The 19,324-nt window shown below is 25.7% G+C and overlaps 1 protein-coding gene across 2 annotated transcripts in view; it reads right to left on the reverse strand.

Annotated features, from left to right (window-relative positions):
* Positions 1–19,324, reverse strand: part of LOC107438166 (B-cell lymphoma/leukemia 11A) — a 210,719-nt gene that overhangs the window by 37,511 nt on the left and 153,884 nt on the right. The window contains exon 1 of one of the 2 annotated variants that reach the window (XM_016050377.3): positions 11,886–12,138. The exons of the other annotated variant lie outside the window; for it this stretch is intronic. Coding sequence (XP_015905863.1) covers positions 11,886–11,892 — 7 coding nt within the window. The 5' untranslated portion in view covers positions 11,893–12,138. Of the gene's footprint in view, positions 1–11,885; positions 12,139–19,324 lie in introns of those variants that run through there. 2 annotated transcript variants of the gene reach the window in all.

The following is a 19,324-nucleotide window of genomic DNA, read 5'->3' on the forward strand; positions in this document are numbered from 1 at the left end:
ACCGGAAAAATCAGTTATCCGGAATAGCGATGGTCCCGAACGTTCCGGATAATCGGTTCCCTACTGTATCTTATAATAATAAGATGAAAAGTTTGACTTCTTGTTTTTCCTCTTATAACTCTAGAACCGTCATAAAATTTGAACTCTCGATGATAGGGGCAACTTTTGTCTGGAGAAACGCTTGAAAAATAGAATTTTCTCATTGGCCATTGATATAACTTAAACTGCTGACAATTCTGTTTTTTTTTTTTCTCCAGATATTTTAATAATAAGATCAAGGATTTTTGCTAGTTTATAGCTCTCATTAATAAAAAAGGAACTTTTTGCACGTTGTTTCATATCTAATTATTTTTTATTCATTGTGTCAGATAAATTAAATGATTAACGCAAACTTGATGGCGTAAATGGTCTACGTCACCAAATTAGTATTCCTAAAGTTATATGAAACCACGCGTTTATTTTGTTTACAGTTACGTTATAAAATTCAACTTTATAAAATTAAATAATTTAAAATCAACGTCTTTCGAAATAATATAAATAAGTCATATACTGAAAAGCAATATTAATGGATTAATAGCACAAATTTGTTTAGAAGAAAAGTAAAAAATTTTTACATTATCATTGAAGCCAATGAAGCTTGATTAATTTCAATAATAGGTACTACTTGAAATAAAAAAATTATAAGCTGTGCTCTAAAAAACAAAATTAATGGAGTAGGGGAAAAATAACCTAGGAAAACCGTAAAAAAACTGACAGTGTGCTGTTTTAATAGGTTCCAAAAATACTAATGTATGGGCAATGTATTATTATAGGGTATTTGGCATCTGTTAAAATTGCATCAATATTGTACAGTTTTAATATAGGTACTGAAGAAAGAGAATTTTTTCTGCTCCTCGAAAGTAATAGATGGTGGTAAATATATGTAGTGGTAAATTCATGAATTGACCTCGTGTAACCTTTGATAATTTCCTTTTTATAATTTACATCAGGATTAGAAATAAAATATTTCTATTGTTTATTTGCACATTAGGAGCACATTTTATTTGACTACTACAGTTCTCAGCAAATATTGTATATCTAAGACAAATTCCACACATCTATTAATTATCCATACTAATAAAACCGATATTTATACCCCAATGATGATAAAATAAAAACAATAATTGTTTAGTCGAGTAAAAAAATGGAAATGCGAAAACTTTGTGAGAAACAATAAATACAGAGTCTAGGAGTTTTCCTTTAAGTTCAACTACAACATTTCAGTACTTAATTTTCTGTTTGAAAATGTAAAATAATTAAAAATGTTTTCCTAATTAATCCAAATTAAATTAGTTATATTACATTCCTGCAGAATCTAGTAGTTAGAAGTAATACATCCCATCAAATAATCCAATATTCTCTACTTATTAAAACACTAAGCTTCCTATTTTATCTAAACTGAACTCATCAGCCCATGAAAACCTAATCATTATGAGTTATCTACTATTTGGATGTTCTAACATTTTCCGTGCCGAAATTTAGGAAAAGCAACCACTCCCCATCCAATTCCGGAATTCAGGATATAGAAGGTGGGAACCAGTGATACTGGACTGAAACTTTTCCTAACGATTCTAAATTAGGAAAGGCTCATTCTCTCCTGGAAATGCTGCATTTTATTTGCTTATTTTCCTTTTCATAGGCAAAGGCCATTTTTGATTTACTCGAGTGGAGGGAGGGATTGAAACGGGGATCGTTTGCAAATTTAATAAAATGTTAGAGAAGAATTTTAATTTAAATCAAGGAGGAAGAATTAGAATAGGGAAGTGAATATAAAGGGGATGTATAAAAATTTCATTGCGCCATTTGACTTGTTCACTATTGGAGATTTTAGAACGTGTTAAATTACAATATCCTTCAAATTAGTTACAGCATTAGTATGACGTCAACTGGAACTATACACTGTAGAAAATTCTTGGTCAAATTATTGTAAAGTATCAGTTATAAAATACGAAAATGCATTTAATAATTTTCTATTTATAAATAAATTTATTTCAAAGTCACTTTCAGTTCTGAAGTTATTTTCGTTAATTTAAAGTAATCATATGAATTAATTTATAATGAAATAGTAGTTCCCATAATTTCATCGGTATAATTACTAAGTAAATAGTATTTTTAAGATTTTCTATCATATTTTAGATTCGAAAAAAATGCTTATGTCTGGAAGGATTTTTTTGTCAGAAAAAGTACCACATTCATTAGTTTAGTTGTAAGGACACTCGGTAAAAAAATCTGTATCGAATTGCTGTAAAGAGTGCTGGTATTTTGGGTGCATGATCTGAAAAATCCATGTTACCATAAAATATTACACAGCAATTTTTACAGTAATATTTATTTAAAGAGAGTGATTCAGTGATTTTACTGTGATTATTACTGCAGGAATTACGATACATTAGATTTTTTTTTCCGTAACATGTAACCGTAAAAAAATTTTTTGTGGTAAAAAGTACTGACACCCTGAGTCGAAACATTCAAACGAAATAAAATAATATATGCATTCAATTCCAAATGAAAACATGGTTCAATTTAGCATCATGTTAAGCGGTAAATTAACATTTTGTTATGATACACTGTACCGGTATTACAGTAAGAAGTTTAATAAAATTTTTTGATAGTATACAATTATCAGATTACTACAGTGAGAAAAATTACTGATCAAATTATGATATATAGTGCTGGCATGGTGGGTGCATCTTCTGTAAAATCCATTTTACCGTAAAATCTATTTTTACTGTAAAATATTATAACGTAAATTTTACAGTAATATTTATTTAATTAGAGTGATTCGGAAATTTTTTGGTAATTATTACTGTAAAAAATTTCGGCAAATTAGATTTTTTATTCTGTTACATGTGAAAATAGATTTTACGGTAAAATGTATATGGCAGCCTGAGTGCCGATACTTTTTACAGTAATTTGATCCGAAAGTTTTGCAGTATATCAGAAAAATTGACGAAATGATTTTCTCACAGTAATCTGATAATATGATCTGATATAATAGCACACAATTATTAGATTTTAATGTATTAAAATTTAAAAAAATAGTTTTTTTAAAAAATATATAGTTTTTTAAGAAAATTCATAAATTAAGATTTTTAATATTAAATTTATTAACCAATTTAGTGAAATGTGTCAAAGGAAATTTTAATGAATTAAAAAAAAAACACTTCAGAATTCATAAAAATATAAGAACAAATTACAAAAATCTTTCCCTAATTAATATCATCTTATTTGAAGGCGCAATAAACTAACGTTGTTAAGCGTGAAAAAATGTACCAAGTAAATGCATAGTGAGCTAAGCGATCGAAAAAGAAAAGACCGCATTTAAAAAAAAAAATATCAATAATACAAACATTAATAAAATTACACTTACTTAAAATTAATACGAAGTTTTATCTACTCACTAAATTGACATTTTAATTGCACTAGTGAGGCGGTTATCTTAATTTTCATAAAAGAATAATTTCATTTTTGCTTGCGATTACAAATTTTGTAAAATAACTACTAAATTTAATTGTTTATGCAGGAAATAAATATTTCATAGAGTTATATTGTAAATTAATGTTAATCCATATAACTTTTTATACATATACAGTCGCAAGAATGGATTTATTCAGTATTAGGATCTGTACAGTTTTATTTAATAAAATTTTTTTTCGTGATTGTTAGTAAAATTAAATTTAGTATTTAAGGTAAATCGACTATTGCGGATAGTAGTTCGTTTTCTTTTAAACATGTAATTTGAACTAAGCTCTTAATATATTACTAAACTATATTTTATTGTTAATTTTGAGCAAGTCATTACAAAAGTGCTCCGATAAAATCACCGACGTTTTTGGTGTTCCGATGGAACCAGAAGCACTGTAAATTTAACCATATTCTAGTAGTTTTGACCATACTTTTTCTCAGTGAAGTATAAACATAATTTTATGTATTTTTAAAAACATACTTATGTTTCATAAAAATACAATAAATTCATATTTTTTATCTAATAAGTCTACAAATTTTAAATCAAAATCCACACTAAGTATGATTTTTCTAAAGAAAAAGGTTAAAGTTCTATGTTCAGTAACAAATTTCTTAGCATGTTTAAATGTAATGTATGTAATTACTTTCATAAATAAAGCTTAAAACAATTAATATAAACAGCCGAATTATTGTATCACTAAAACTCAGAAACAAAATCGTATATATAACAGTCCGAAACACTAACACGTGCAATGCTCATAAACTAAACTTACATTACAAAAACATTAAAAAAGGCAATAACATAGAATTTGTTGACATTTAAATAAACTTTCGTCAACACACGCTTCTCTGTTTTAAGAAAGATGAAAAAGGTGCGAATAAAATTTATGCAGATTTTCGGTAGCATTTTTGCTTCCTCTTTTAATAATCTCTGTCGTCCCCTACTTTTAAACTCTAGGAATACATCATCTACGAGAGAGAAGGGTTACTGTGAGGAAGAAGGTTAAGTTCGAAGAGTGCATGTTTGTGTATGTTTGTGGCAATGGCGTTGCTCATTTGCAATTCAAATCAGGGCCAAAACGGGGTCTCCCTTCATGGGGGGCCGTGCATAAATATTCCCCGAAACTATTAGAAAACGCCCAATTCCTGAGGTAGCAGGACTCTGGCCGTAAATAAACCCGCAAGACCGAATCATGCTGAGAAAAAGATAGTAGGTTCGAATCTGGGAATGATTATTTATCTACTCATTCGAATTACTCCATTGATGTGAAAAGAGGGGGGTAGTGAAGAAATTCGATTCGAATGTCCTTTCGGTTTTACTTTATGGGGCAGTTTGGAGGAAAAAATGGCCTGATATTTTGTTTTGAAAGTGGTTCTTAGATAAACTGCGTGGGTATTTAATGCTGAGTGCATTGACTTTAAGTGAGGAGAAAAATTTTAATTATCGATAAAAATGATTATGGAATGATGATAATTTGGAAATTATGCCAACTGAAATGGTTTTGCTTTCAAAATTAGCTAGTTGGATTTTAGATTACTCAATTTGAAGAAATAACTTTTTTTTTTACCTTCCTTTTTTATCAATTATTATGAGGTAATAAAGAATAATACTCTCTCTCTATATATATATGTGTATATATTTTTTTATTTTTATATTTTTTAAAGTGTACTAATCAGTGTGAATATTACGATACTAATGATATCAATACCATTTCTTTTTTTAATACGAATTTATTAGTTTAATTATTATTTTATTTTTTATTGGAACAATTTCTAACCATATGTATATATAAAAGTGTGGGAAAATCAGGCAAATTTTATTATGCTGGTTATTTTCTAGTAGTTTTTTAATTATTGTCTAGCAATTTTAAATTAAAGATAATGAATATTAAAATTAACAAATATTGCTACACTATATAATTAATTGTTTTTACATTCTTTAAGCTCTATTTGTGTTGAGCTATTTGTTTATTTTATTAGTCCCTATTTTTATCATTTTTATTTATATTGCTGTAGCTTTATTACAGCATTTATGATTTTTTTTATATACAGTGAAATCAGTTTAAGAAGTGATCAAAATAATCAATTATCACAAATTAATCAATATAGTAATAAGTAGCATGAAGTATGAGATACTTAATTCAAATATTTTTCTAATAACCCTACTTTAAATAATTTTTTTTCAAAATCAGCAGCTTTAAAATTTTTTATTTTTGTTATATATAAAACTTTAGATTGATTTTTAAGAAAGAGCTATTTATTTGCTAATGAAACTTACTACTTTAAAAAATTATAAATTTCGATTAAAATGTGCACCAAACAGCAAAATCTTAACAGTAGGAATATATCTGAAAAGTTAAAATTTTCTTAATTATTTTTTGATTTTTAAGTTTTTGCATTTACACTACTCCTATTGCCATTGTTTGGTTCTTCTACAGCTCTTCTAAATTTAATACGTACAGAAGAACTTATCCTATAATTCAGTTCAAACTATGTTGAATGAATTCAGCTGTTCTATAAAATTAAAGCAATACTGTCTCAAAAAAACTAGTTTACATTGCAGTATTAATAGAAATTTTACAGCAGAAAATCTTCTTTATAAGTATTTTTAAAAGTAAAAATTGATCAATAATAATGTTGATAATTACATTGGTAAGTATAACTATAATAAGATATAATAATAATAAATATTATATATCATCTTAGGTATTTATTTTTCATAATGTAATAAAAATAATAAACTATATTCAGATAGGAAATACGCTTTAACTGCTACACTATAAAAAAATTTCAGATCAAAGTATGGTACAAAATACCGGCATTTTATACCGTACTATTCAATTTTACCATAAAATATTAAACTGTAATTTTTACAGTAATATTTATTTAATCAGAGTGAGTTAGTAATTTTACTGTTATTATTACAGTAAAAATTATGGTATAAGAGTATATCAGCTTTCTTGTTATTTCGTAACATGTTCCGGTAAAAATGAATTTCATGGGGAAAAGTACCGGCACCTGAGTGCTGGTACTTTTTACTGTAATTTGATCTAGAATTTTTACAGTGTACTAAGTAGCAAACCATTCTACAGAACTACATAAGCTTAAAATATTAATGAAAGAATGTGAAGTATTTTACACTTCTAGAATAATAATTAAAAAAAGATTATAATAAAAAGATTGAGTCATAATTATTAGTTCTTAAATAAATTAAAAAGAATTAATAAAAAAATATATTTTAATTTAATAACAAATTAATTTCACTAAATTTAAAATTTTTATGAAATTTTTTTTTGATTTCAATTCGTTGTGAATTTATTTAAATGTATGTCATAATTTCCTAATTTATGATTTCAAACTCTGAAAGCTCTTAATTTATTTCGAGTAAAATCCCCTCAAAATAAGGTGATAAAGTCCTAGGCGTCCTTAACAGCCATTAACTTAGCATTTCTCTCCGTTTGCTTTAACATACAACTCATTAGCATACGGCCTTGTAAGGGGGAAGAATGATACGTAACCCCCCTCTTTCCCTAGCATTATGCTTTAATGTTGTTTTCTTTGCAAAAGGTATCTAGCGTTAAAAGAAATAGATAATGAACCAATTTATTTGATATATTTTGTGAATTGGCTCAGTATAGAAAAAATGCTTTGAAAAACTAAATTGAAATTTTATTTTTAAAAATATTAATAACGAAAACGTTTTCTTTTTTCCAAGTACGAAGAATATTACTCAAATGAAAAGAAAAAGGTTTATTTAAAATATTTTTCTAAGTGTTTTGATTCACTATTTGCCTTTATTTTAATTATCTTAATTTATTTTATTTACAGTCCATTATATACAACTATTGAACTCTAAATATTATGTGTATTGCAAATGTAATTTTATTTCATACGAATTAACTGCTTACTTTTTAATTTTTATCTTATTTAGTTGTTACTTTAATTTTATATATTTATTTATATTCAGTATCTTTTATATAAATAAGCTATATATATAAAAATTCTTTTGGTTTAATATTGTTTTGTTTGAATTTAACTAATTTTGGAAACTATTTTACTATTACTGTTTATTTAAATTATTATTATTTACTCAATCCTAAAATAGTTACTATTTATTTAACTATTTATGGAAATTTTTCTATCTTAAAGTAAAAAAAAAAGAAAAAGAAAAAAATTTAAGTATGGAATTTTTTACAGAAACAACATGAATAAAATTATAAATAAAACGAAATAAATGAGTAAAATTAACTATTCTAAAATAATAAGAATTAAAAATGCATGATTTTAAAGCTCTAATATATGTTTTTTAAAATTAACACTTAAAAATTGCTTTGCTAAATCTTTAGTCGTTTTAAACCTTGTGTGTTTGTAAAACATTTCTAAGAGTGAATTATTATCATTTTGCAATGATTTATAGTTTGTGTTGTATTAAGCATTTTATTAACAATAACATTTTTATATCAAAAAATAATTATTTCTAATATCTTTGACTATTTTTATGTTTATCTATTACGTATTTCAATTTTATTTTGATAATTACATTACATCTCGTTAAAACGTTGATAAATTCGTATTTTTAAATAATTCTTTTTCAATAAAGGTAAATGATATCAGGTTGATCAAGTGATATCAGCTAGGAACATGGTTAATCACGGAAACTAAGTTCTTTTTTTTTTTTTTGAATGATTCATGTTTAGAACTACATCAACCTAAAAAGGATATTTTGCATTTATCACATAATATATAAAACATTTTTAATATAAAAATAAAATTTAGAAAAAAAAATTAAACTGCAATCAGTTAAAAAATTTAATAATACTAATAGGAAATAATAATGATGGAATTTGAAAAATAAAACTTGAGATTAAAATATTGCCTTTTTTTAGATAAATTAAATAAGCTTAATTTCGATAACAAACCTAAATATAAATTCATTAAAAATTTAAAGAAAGAAAAGATAGCCTATACTAATTGGCTTTTCCCTTTATTTACTGAATGTTGAAAGTATATGAACAAAAAAAATTATTAAAAATTTTTTTCTCATAAATATTGAAATAAAATATCCCTTCCCCCTTTTTATCAAAGTAGTTCTGAAAGAAATTTTTTTGTGCAATTAACTTCGCAGACTGAAATAATAGATTACAATTTTTTGTATGGAATTACAGCAAGTTAACAAACGATTGTGAAAGAAAATGTCTTAAAGTTATTTCTACGAATGTTAGCGCTGTTAAAAAATTGTTCAAAAAGACAGCTTATTTTTGAGGACATTGATTAATTAAAAAACCAATAAAAAACATTAACAAAAACATTAACAAAACTTTTAACAAAAGGAAATTGATGAAAGATTGTTATTTAAATACTTAATCACATTTTTATTGAATTTAAATTAATATGTTTTATAAATGTTTGAATGGTAAGAGAAAAAAACATCAAACAGATTGCTTGCTTTAAAAATTATATTTATGTATTTAAAAGTCCTGCTTGGTACCTGAATGCTTAATTTTTTAAAGTAAATTTTATAATTTTCATTATTTTATTCAAGTTTGAAAACTGAATGATATTATTTTTTAATTCCCCCCGCTTAAAAGAAAAAAAAAGATTTTAAACTAGCATTAAAAAATTCCATGCAATTTCGTTCTGTATTTTTTATTTAGAGTTCCGGATATATCAACAGTGAAGAGTCCTTATAAAGGAAACATCAAAAATATTGAAAATAAGTTATGTAAATAAGTTTTTTATTGAAAATAATTTCCATTTACGAGATTTACACTGCCCTCTCAGAACATTGAACTATAATAAGATACAAAATTTTTGAATAAGGAGTTAAAATGAAATATATTTCCGTACAGGTAGGAATTAAATTCCTGAACTCAATTTTACGAAGTACAATAGATTATTTTACTTAGCACGTTGAAGCGAAGACGTTATAGCAAATTTAAACAATATCATGATTAAACCAGCATTAAGAAAATTTCGAATCGTGCGTTCAAAAATAAAAAATAAAAAATTTATTCAATGCTTATTTTTTTTATATGTAAGGAGTAACTGTTTTTTCTGCAGTGTTAAATTAATACAAAAAATATCGCAAACTTTGGCAGCTGTTAAGTGTAAATAATTTCTAATAACGTATAGTGTTATACATGTAAAATTAGATCTAAAATCTATAAACAGAAGTTATTAACATTTTCAATATACTCTGTTTGTGGTTGAATGTTTTCACTAATTAATTAATTAATATTAATTACAAATTAAACAAAAGTAAGTCTATGAATTTATAGGTCAAATACCTCATTTCATATTGATATAATTTAATGCATACAATTTATTACACGAATTCGCTTTAGCGTTTTTAGAATTTCAAGTTGAAGTTTAACTTTTTCTCTAATGATTTAATTAATTTTTAACTAAAAAACTTGATGTTAACAAAAATTGTAACTTTTATATTGACATTTGATGCAAAAAATTAATTAGAAGAATCGATCAGCAAGCTGTGATTTAACTTTAACTATTTAATATAAATATAAAATACTACCTTTTATACCTTACTATTCTACTTTTTAATCATTTGATAGATAAAATGTATTAATAATATCGGTATTAGCATTTTAAGGATAGCAAGAATAGGAAATAATATATAGATATTGAGTTGTGCTTGAATTTATTTTGATATTATTTAAATAATTTTTAACAAAACTAATTACAGTTAAGTTTGATTGATTTAATTCTAAACTACAACATTTTATAACAATAACATTTGATCTATAAAATTTATAGCAGAATCGGTACAAGCATTTTATGAAGAACAACAATCAGTATTAATAAGGAAAGACCTACTTGTGATCGAACTTTTCACGGATTATAGATTTTATTATTATTTTAGTGAAACAATTACTTTTAATTAATTTAAATATAAACTACTACCTTTCAATATTAAACATTTGATACATAAAATTTTTAGAAGAATCTGCATTAACATTTTAAGGATAATAATCGTCGGCCTAAATAAAGGATACCAAGATGTGTTTGAACTCTTTTTCAGTGATTATTGAACACAATAAATTTGATAAATAAATTTGATACTACCTTTTATAATCATATAATTTAGTTATAAAATTTATACAAAATCGGCATTAACATTTTAAGAATAACAGTGATCGCCTTCAATAAAAGGAAATCAAGTAGTGGTTAAACTTTTTTTTTCTACTTATTTATTTAGTTAATATTTCATTAAAACAATTAGGTTTTACTTTTCAATATTAATAATTTGATGTACAAAATTTATAACAGATTAATATTTTAAGGATAACAATGATCGCCATTAATAAAAAGATATCAAGCTGTGGTTGAATTTTACCTTTAATTATTTATTCAATTAATATTTCATTGTAACGATTAAGTTCAATTAATATAAATATCAATTAATTTAAATATCAATTACTACCTTTAAATATTAATCATTTTATTGATAAAATTTAAAGCGAAATCGACATTAACATTTTAAGGATAATATTGATCATTAACCTCATGATTGATTCTATGATCATGATTGATCGACATTATTAAAAGGACATCAAGTTGTTATTGAATTTTTTGTCAAATTATGTGTTTAATTGATGTTTCATTGAAACATTTAAGTTTAAATATTATAAATATCAGCAATTATCCTTCAATATCAATAATTTGAATCATAAAATTTATACCAGAATCGGCATTAACATTTTAAGGATATTAATAATCGGCAGTAAGAAATGACAAGCAAGTTATGGTTAAACCTTTTTTCCAATTATTTATTTAATTAATATCTTAATGATACATTTTTAATTTATATAAATATTAATTATTATTAGTTAATATTTTAAGTAACTTAATATAAATTTTATTTACAATAAACTGAAACAATTAAGTTTAATTAGTATCAATATCAGTAACTATCTTTCAATATCAAACATTCGAATCATAAAATTTATGGCGGAATCGGCATTAACATTTTAAGGATAATAATGATCGGCATTAGGAAATTATATGCAAGCTCTGGTTAAACTTTTTCTCCAATTATTTATTTAATTAATATCTTAATGATATAATTTTAATTTATATAAATATTAATTATTATTAGTCAATATTTTAATTAATATATTATAAATTTTATTAACAATAAATTGAAACAATTAAGTTTAATTATTATCAATATCTGTAACTATCTTTCAATATCAAACATTCGAATCATAAAATTTATGGCAGAATCAGCATTAACAATTTAAGGATATTACTGATCGGTATTAAGAAGTATTACCAAGTTATGGTTAAACTTTTTCTCAAATTATGTATTTAATTAATATCTTAATGAAACAATTTGAATTAATATAAATATCAACTACTACCTTTCATATTGATATCCACAATGTGGGCACAGAACACACATACTAATCTGCAATATCAACTAACTATCAATATCAAAGATCGTTTTCCGATGAGTGACCAATAAAAATACGGCATTCGCGTGTCGGATGTCGGGCCTTCCTCACACTGGAAGCCGGCCGACAAGAAGAAAGATGTACCGCATGGGATGGAAGGAAAAAAAATGAAAAGCCACTGTTGTTGTCGTGTGAGGAGATGTGGGTGAAAGCGGTGAGTGAGTGTACGGCTCGCGAATACGGTTTAGGGTGGCTGAGAGGTAAAAAAACAAAACAAAAAAAACCTGTTCGAAAATCACACGCGCGCTGGGTCACACGTTCTTGGAGAAGAAATGCTCCTCTCGTTTCAGTTAACTGATTGTTCGTTGTTATTGTTATAATTTTTAACTTGTTTGTTTTTAATGGAGGGTATTTGTCTTAATGGAAGCTATCCCGGATGAAATATTGTCGTGCGGGATTTAAAAAATGTTGCAAGAATAGTTAATTTGTGTGAAGGAGAAACATAAACTAATACCTTATATATATACTACCTTTCATATCGATATCATTTGATATACTAAATATCATTTGATACAAATCGGCATTGACATTTTAAGGATGAGAAGGATCGGCATTGACATGAAGATGTCAAGTTGTGATTTGTTAATTAATTTTTAACGTTTTTTGTGATTTGTTAATTAATATTTAACAAAAAATTACACTTAGGTTTGATTACTATATAATAAATTTTTTTCCTGCTTGTTTTTAATGGAGGGTATTTGTCTAAATGGAAGCTATTTCGGCTGAAATATTGTCGTGCGGGATATAGAAAAAATTAAAATGAAGGAATAAGTTGCAGGAATAGTTAATTTGTGTGAGGAAGAGACCTAAACTAATACCTTATATTTGTACTACCTTCTACTACCTTTCATATCGATATCATTTGATATATAAAATATCATTTGATACAAATCGGCATTAACATTTTAAGAATAACAAGGATCGGCATTGACATAAAGATGTCAAGTTGTGCTTAAAGTTTTTTTGTTTTTTTTTGGTGATTTGTTAATCAATTTTTAATAAAAAATTACGCTTAGGTTTGATCACTAAACTATCATTAATTTTTTCCCTGCTTGTTTTTAAAGGAGGGCATTTGTTTTAATAAAAGCTATCCCGGGCTGAAATATTGCCGTGCGGGGTCTAAAAGAAATTGAAATGAAGGAATAAGTTTCAAGAATAGTCAATTTGTGTGAAGGAGAAACATAAACAAATGTCTTATATATGTACTACCTTCTACTACCTTTCATATCGATATCATTTGATATATAAAATATCATTTGATACAAATCGGCATTAACATTTTAAGAATAACAAAGATCGGCATTGACATAAAGATGTCAAGTTGTGCTTAAACCTTTTTTTTGTGTGATTTGTTAATTAATTTTTAACAAAAAATTACACTTAGGTTTGATTACTAAACTATAATTAATTTTTTTCGTGTTTGTTTTCAATAGAGGGCATTTGTTTTAATAAAAGCTATCCCGGGCTAAAATATTGCCGTGCGCGATTTAAAAGAAATTGAAATGAAGAAATAGGTTGCATATAGAGTATTTAATTTATGTGTGAGATACATATAAATTTCTACCTTGGAAAAATATTACTTTCTATTACCTTTCACATTGTTATCATTTGACACATAAAATTTATTAATCGGCATTAAAATTTTTAGGAGAACAAGGATGGTTATTTACATGGATATACTAAGTTGTGCTTGGACTATTTTGTGATTAGTTAATTGATTTTCAGCAAAAAAGATTTTACTTAGGTTTGATTAATATGCTATAGTTAAATTTTTATTAATGTAATATAGATAATATCATATTCTTATTACATGCTATTGTTACTTTTAAAATATAATAGAGCTATTAATTGCCTTAATCGAAACTATCCCGGACTGAAATATTGCAGTGAGGGATATAAAAATTTTTTTTAAATGAAGAAATATGTTGCATATAGAATACATAATTCATATGTGAAAGAGATATTAACTGCTACCTTATTTAAATACTATCTTTCTTATTGATATCATTTGATGCATAAAATTTATTAACAAAATCGGCATTAACATTTTAAGGATAACGAGGATCATTATTAACACAAATATACCAATGTGTTTTCGAACATTTTGTGATTAGTTAATTAATTTTTAACAGAAAATTTCACTTAGGTTTGATTAACATACTATAGTTCAATGTTATATATAAAATATTAAATATTTGTCTATTAAGTTAAATTGTCTATTAAATATAATTTCAATATTAAATAAAATATTTGTCTATTTCCTTGTGTAATAAGAGCAATATATATCTTAGTATAAAAAAATAAAGTAATAAGTATATATTAATATATTTTTTTAAATGAAAAAATAGGTATTCCTTTTACTCCTTAATAGGCATAAAAGCTTCAATTTGTCAACAAAATTAAATTACAGATGATATTCTATTTCTCAGTGGAAAAATAACTTTAGGATTTTTTAATGTTTAATTAATTACCAACTTTCGTTTCAAAATAAATTAAAAATCAATATTTTTTTAAATCTATTTTTATTAAAGAAATTTTTCTTCCAAATTTTAATGCTATAAATGCGTTACTTATTTTAAAGTTCATTGGAACTACTTCGCAAAATAGCTGTAATATTTCTTGTTCTATTCACGTAGTTTTTTTTCAAATTGATTTTTGGTTGAAAAGCAGGATGTTGCAGGTTTTACAGCACTAGTTTGAATTATTTAAACCAAAATTTAAGTGCGACTTTTCAAAAATACTTTTTTCGAAGACTTTTAATTCTCTTTTTTTCGAATCTTAACACCTTAAAACGTTCAAGAATAAACTAAAGTTTTCTCATCGAATCACCAAGAAAGATAAATTGAGAAAGCTTAACCCAACTAATCCAATAATGGCAAAGAAGACACCGTCAAAATTACATTTTCGTTCCCCAAGTCAGATATCTTTTTCTTCAAGACAAATCAATTACGGAGATAAAATTCCGTTAGCATTTTTGCTTCTAAACGGTTCGGGGCCATAAAAAAATGATAATAATAACAAACAAAATTGAATTCATTACATGCAGGTAGTTCAAAATCCCCATCGGTGAAGTTTTCGCTCACCCATGCGAGGAATAAAAAAGCCGTCTAAGTGTGAATCAGGTCTCAAAGTAGACACATAATCAGAATATGTAAGAGGTTTGACTCAAAATGAGTCTATGGTGGCGTTTAAGATAACGCCAATTAAAAAACGCCTGCTTATTTTATTCTCTGACAAAAGCGCAACAAGTTTTCCAATTTTCCGGCAGGATTCTCTCCCAAACGCTTTTTGTTCCACTTCATCGTTTTAGGGGCCTACGACCGAAGATTTTTTTTTTTTTTTTTTTTTTTTTTTTTTNTTTTTTTTTTTTTTTTTTTTTTAATTTTTTCAGTCTTTTCTTTTTCTCAATCGAGTTTCCCATTTTCCAGTTTTTGTCTATTTATTTTTTTTACAGATCGCTCGCGTAAGTTACGGTTGCGATTACAGTAGGATGTAAAATAAAGTGTTGTTTGAAGAAAAAGAAAAAAAAAATATGTTGGCTGCCGAAGTGGAACCGTCCGAATGATTTCTTAGTTAAATGTGTTCTGTGTAAGCTGTCTTCCGTATGAACAGGGGGGGGGGGACAAAAGAAAGAAAAAAAGAAAAAAAAGAAAAAAAATTTCCATTATAGGTGACAAAATAACAAGGATGTTTCATGTTTAATCACCGAGTAAATTGTGATCCTTATCATTTCGTGTATATTCATATTCCTTTCTTTTCGAAAATGGAATTTAAGGAGTAATTTCTATTTTCGATTTTTAAAAGTCATTTACATGAATTTGGAAGAAAATAAATTTATTGTTAAATTAATTGAAGCTTATTTATTTTTCTTTTTAAATTTAATTATACCTTTTACAAATTTCTTTATTATTATGTTTAATTTTTTTAAATATTATTCTAGCTATCATGATTTTTTTCTAACTAATAATTAATAATAATAAATAATTTTAATTTTATTATTGATTGTAATTTATTATTATGCTTCATACGTAATTTTATTTTAATTAATTATTTCAACTTTATTTTGTTTTTTATATTTAAATACATTTTTATGCAACTGAGAATTTAATTTTTATCATAGTATATATTCTACCCATCCGTAAATATTTATTATAATTGCCATTAATAATATATTTATATCTGTGTGTCTTAAGTTTAAGTTTTTGGCACTTTTAATTTCCAGGTTATATAGGACATTTTCTAATTTACAGCACCTTTAATCGAGAAGACATAATATTCGTAATTCTTTTATTATTTTTTTTCATAATTTCTTAATTATTTTTTAACCTTTTTTTAAAGTTAACGTTAAGAAAAACTCTTCACTCTTGTTTTGATTAAATTGATTATAATCCTCCATAATAATTCTTTAATTATTATCGAGTAATCCAATTACTAATTCTCGAATGTTATTTTTTTTTAATTCCATTGTAACCTTTAGGAATTTTTCTGCACTCCATAGTAGTTTCAAATTTCTAAATTTTATAGTGTTTATGTTTATACAATATTTTGTTTGTATGCTTATCAAAACAAAATGAATCATAAAGTTGAACACTCAACACTTCAAAACAGGCTCGATGAATTTTTTATATAAGTGATGCGAGCTAGCTTACAGCTCTGTTTAATATTGAAAAATGGAACTGAATAATGAAAAATGCAACTGATAACTGAAATTTTTTTTAAAAAAAAGCTTGGTTATTTGTTAGGTTTCTAATTCATCGGAAATATTGCTTGTTTACAGTTAATGTAGATTATCCCGTGTTAGCCGCTATCTATAAATCGATGACATCATTTTTGATGCTCAATAAAAGAGTGAAGTTTTGACGTGATTTGATCAAAATGTAATTTCATTAGTCAATGCTCTGTAGTATCTGATAACGTAAAACAACATGAAAGAGTAACAAATAATTATAATAACAACAAATAAGAAATTAGAATTTATTTTAAGGCGACAAGGGGCTTTCAAATTTTTTTTTTGAAATTATGAAGGGATTTGCTTGAAATTTTCAGAATACATTTATATTGTTAAAAACAACATTTATACAAAATTTCAAAGAAATATTTCAAAATTTAAGAAATTAAGAAATTAAAATTTTTGAATTTTTTATGTTTTTTTATATTACTCCACGCGTCTGAAATTTTGTCAAAATGACAAAATTCTTTTAAAATATTACATATTAGGTAATATTGAAAAAATTGTTGGGAGTACTTTTTTTATTTTTTATTATAGAAACAAATAACATTAAAAAAACAGTAAAAAACCTACATTTTTAGGAAAAAATCATCATACCTCTATAAAATATCATGTATAAAAAAAATTCTATTCACTTAATTCAAAAAACTTTTCCAACAAAATGTTAATAATATTCATAAATATATAGCATTAAATTCTCAGGTCAATAGAATGAAAATTCATTACGCTGGAACAGTTTGAAATTTGTAAATTTGTCAAAAAAGACATTTTGAGAAAAATGACATTTACTACTTTTTCATTGCAAATTTTACTTCTGAACAAATATTTCTTGTTTTTAATATAAATACCTATAAATATTGTCTAATGAAATAGTTTAATAATTATATACTTTAAATTTCTTTAAAAAAATTAACAAAATATTTAACTAATTTAAAATTAATTTTAAACTAAACTAATTTTAACAGTTACCTGCATTCAAAAAAAGGTAAACAAAGGGGTGTGGTCAAAACTGAAATGGTCATAACTTCATCAATTTTGCTCTTATTCCAGAAATTTTTTTTTTTAAATGTTCAGTTAAATGCCAAGATTTCAGAAATATAAAATGTAAAATATCGATTTTTTCACAAATTTTTGCTTCGTTGAAAGTCCCTTGTCACCTTAACTGATATAACTGTGCTAGTATATGGCTTTAAGTTTTGTACATAAAGGAGTAGTTTTGTTTGATTTCAATATATCAATATTTTTTTTAAACCCCTTATGAAGAACAAATATTCAGCTAGCATTTATGCATAGCATTATTTCTTTTACGCTCATTCGAAGAAAAAACTAGAGAAAAAAAATTAATACTCTGCTTTCTTTCTTTTTTAGGGTGTTTACAATACCAAGATAGTGAAATAAAAAATCATTTTTTTTAAAAAAAATCCACAAGACGCGAAATTTTAAACTGATTTTAATGGCGAAACTTGATCATCTTTAGATTTCCTGAAGGATGATGATGAAGACTTATAAAAAGAAAGAAAAAAAATAGGTATGGAGCACCGGGCGAAACCAGTTCTGAGACGTGTGGCGGCACGCGTGGCGGGGGTGTGCCATGGCACGCCAAAATGGGCGCAGGCCTTCTTATGATGAAAAAGAGGCGTCATTTTCTAAGGTAGATGTAGTAGCCACTTCTTCTTGACAAGGGTGATGAATAGGAAAAGAATATGCGGCCCTAGGCCTTCCCTGTTGAATCTTTATTTTATTTATTACGAGATTTTGAGCGAACACTCCGGTGGGATGTTTACTCGACTGTTCATTCGAGTCAATTGGAAAAGATACCTCTGTTTTTCTTGCCTCGAGGTTCATAAATCTTCATGGTGGATGAAATAGCCTTAGTCGAATTCAATTGTATGCGGAATATCTGGAAAGAATATTTACTTGCTCGAAAACAACCGTAGAAAATTTCAATGTCAGGTGCTGTAATGCCAAAGGAATCAAAAACGCTACCGGCGCTCAGACGCTGAAAACCAGAACCAACTATGAATTTCTAAATTTTTCTACGTATAACTAAATTTAATAAACAAAAATAGTGATATTTCTTTTGAAAAATTATTTTTATTTTAAAAAGTGGCTTAAATAACATATGTCCAGCAATATTTTGTCTCATGACGGATTGGTATAGTCAAATCAGATAACAAAATCGAGATAGTTAAAAAAGCTGCCGACTCACAGACGCAGAAAACGTTAGTTAGTCAGAACCAACTATTCAGTTTTTTCTGTTCTAAATTTTTCTATTTATGAAGAAATTCAGTTAAAAAAATAGTGACATTCATTTAAAAAAATATTTTTATTTTAAAGAGGGGCTTGAAATACAAATATCCAAAAACTTTTTGTCTCATGACAGATTGGTATAAACAAATCTGCTAACATGATAGTTAAAAAAGCTGCTGACGCACAAAAGCTGTAAGCTATAGTAGACAGAACCAACTATCAATTTTTTTTACTCTAAATGTTTCTATACATGAAGAAATTCAATTACCCGCGAAAAAAATTTTAAAATCATTTTCAAATTTTATTTTAAAGAGCTGCTTAATGTACGTATCTCGAAATATTTTTGGCTTACAGCAGATTAGTATAA

Source organism: Parasteatoda tepidariorum, chromosome 8 (genome assembly GCF_043381705.1).
Source record: "Parasteatoda tepidariorum isolate YZ-2023 chromosome 8, CAS_Ptep_4.0, whole genome shotgun sequence".
In the NCBI taxonomy this organism is placed as follows: Eukaryota; Metazoa; Arthropoda; class Arachnida; order Araneae; family Theridiidae; genus Parasteatoda; species Parasteatoda tepidariorum.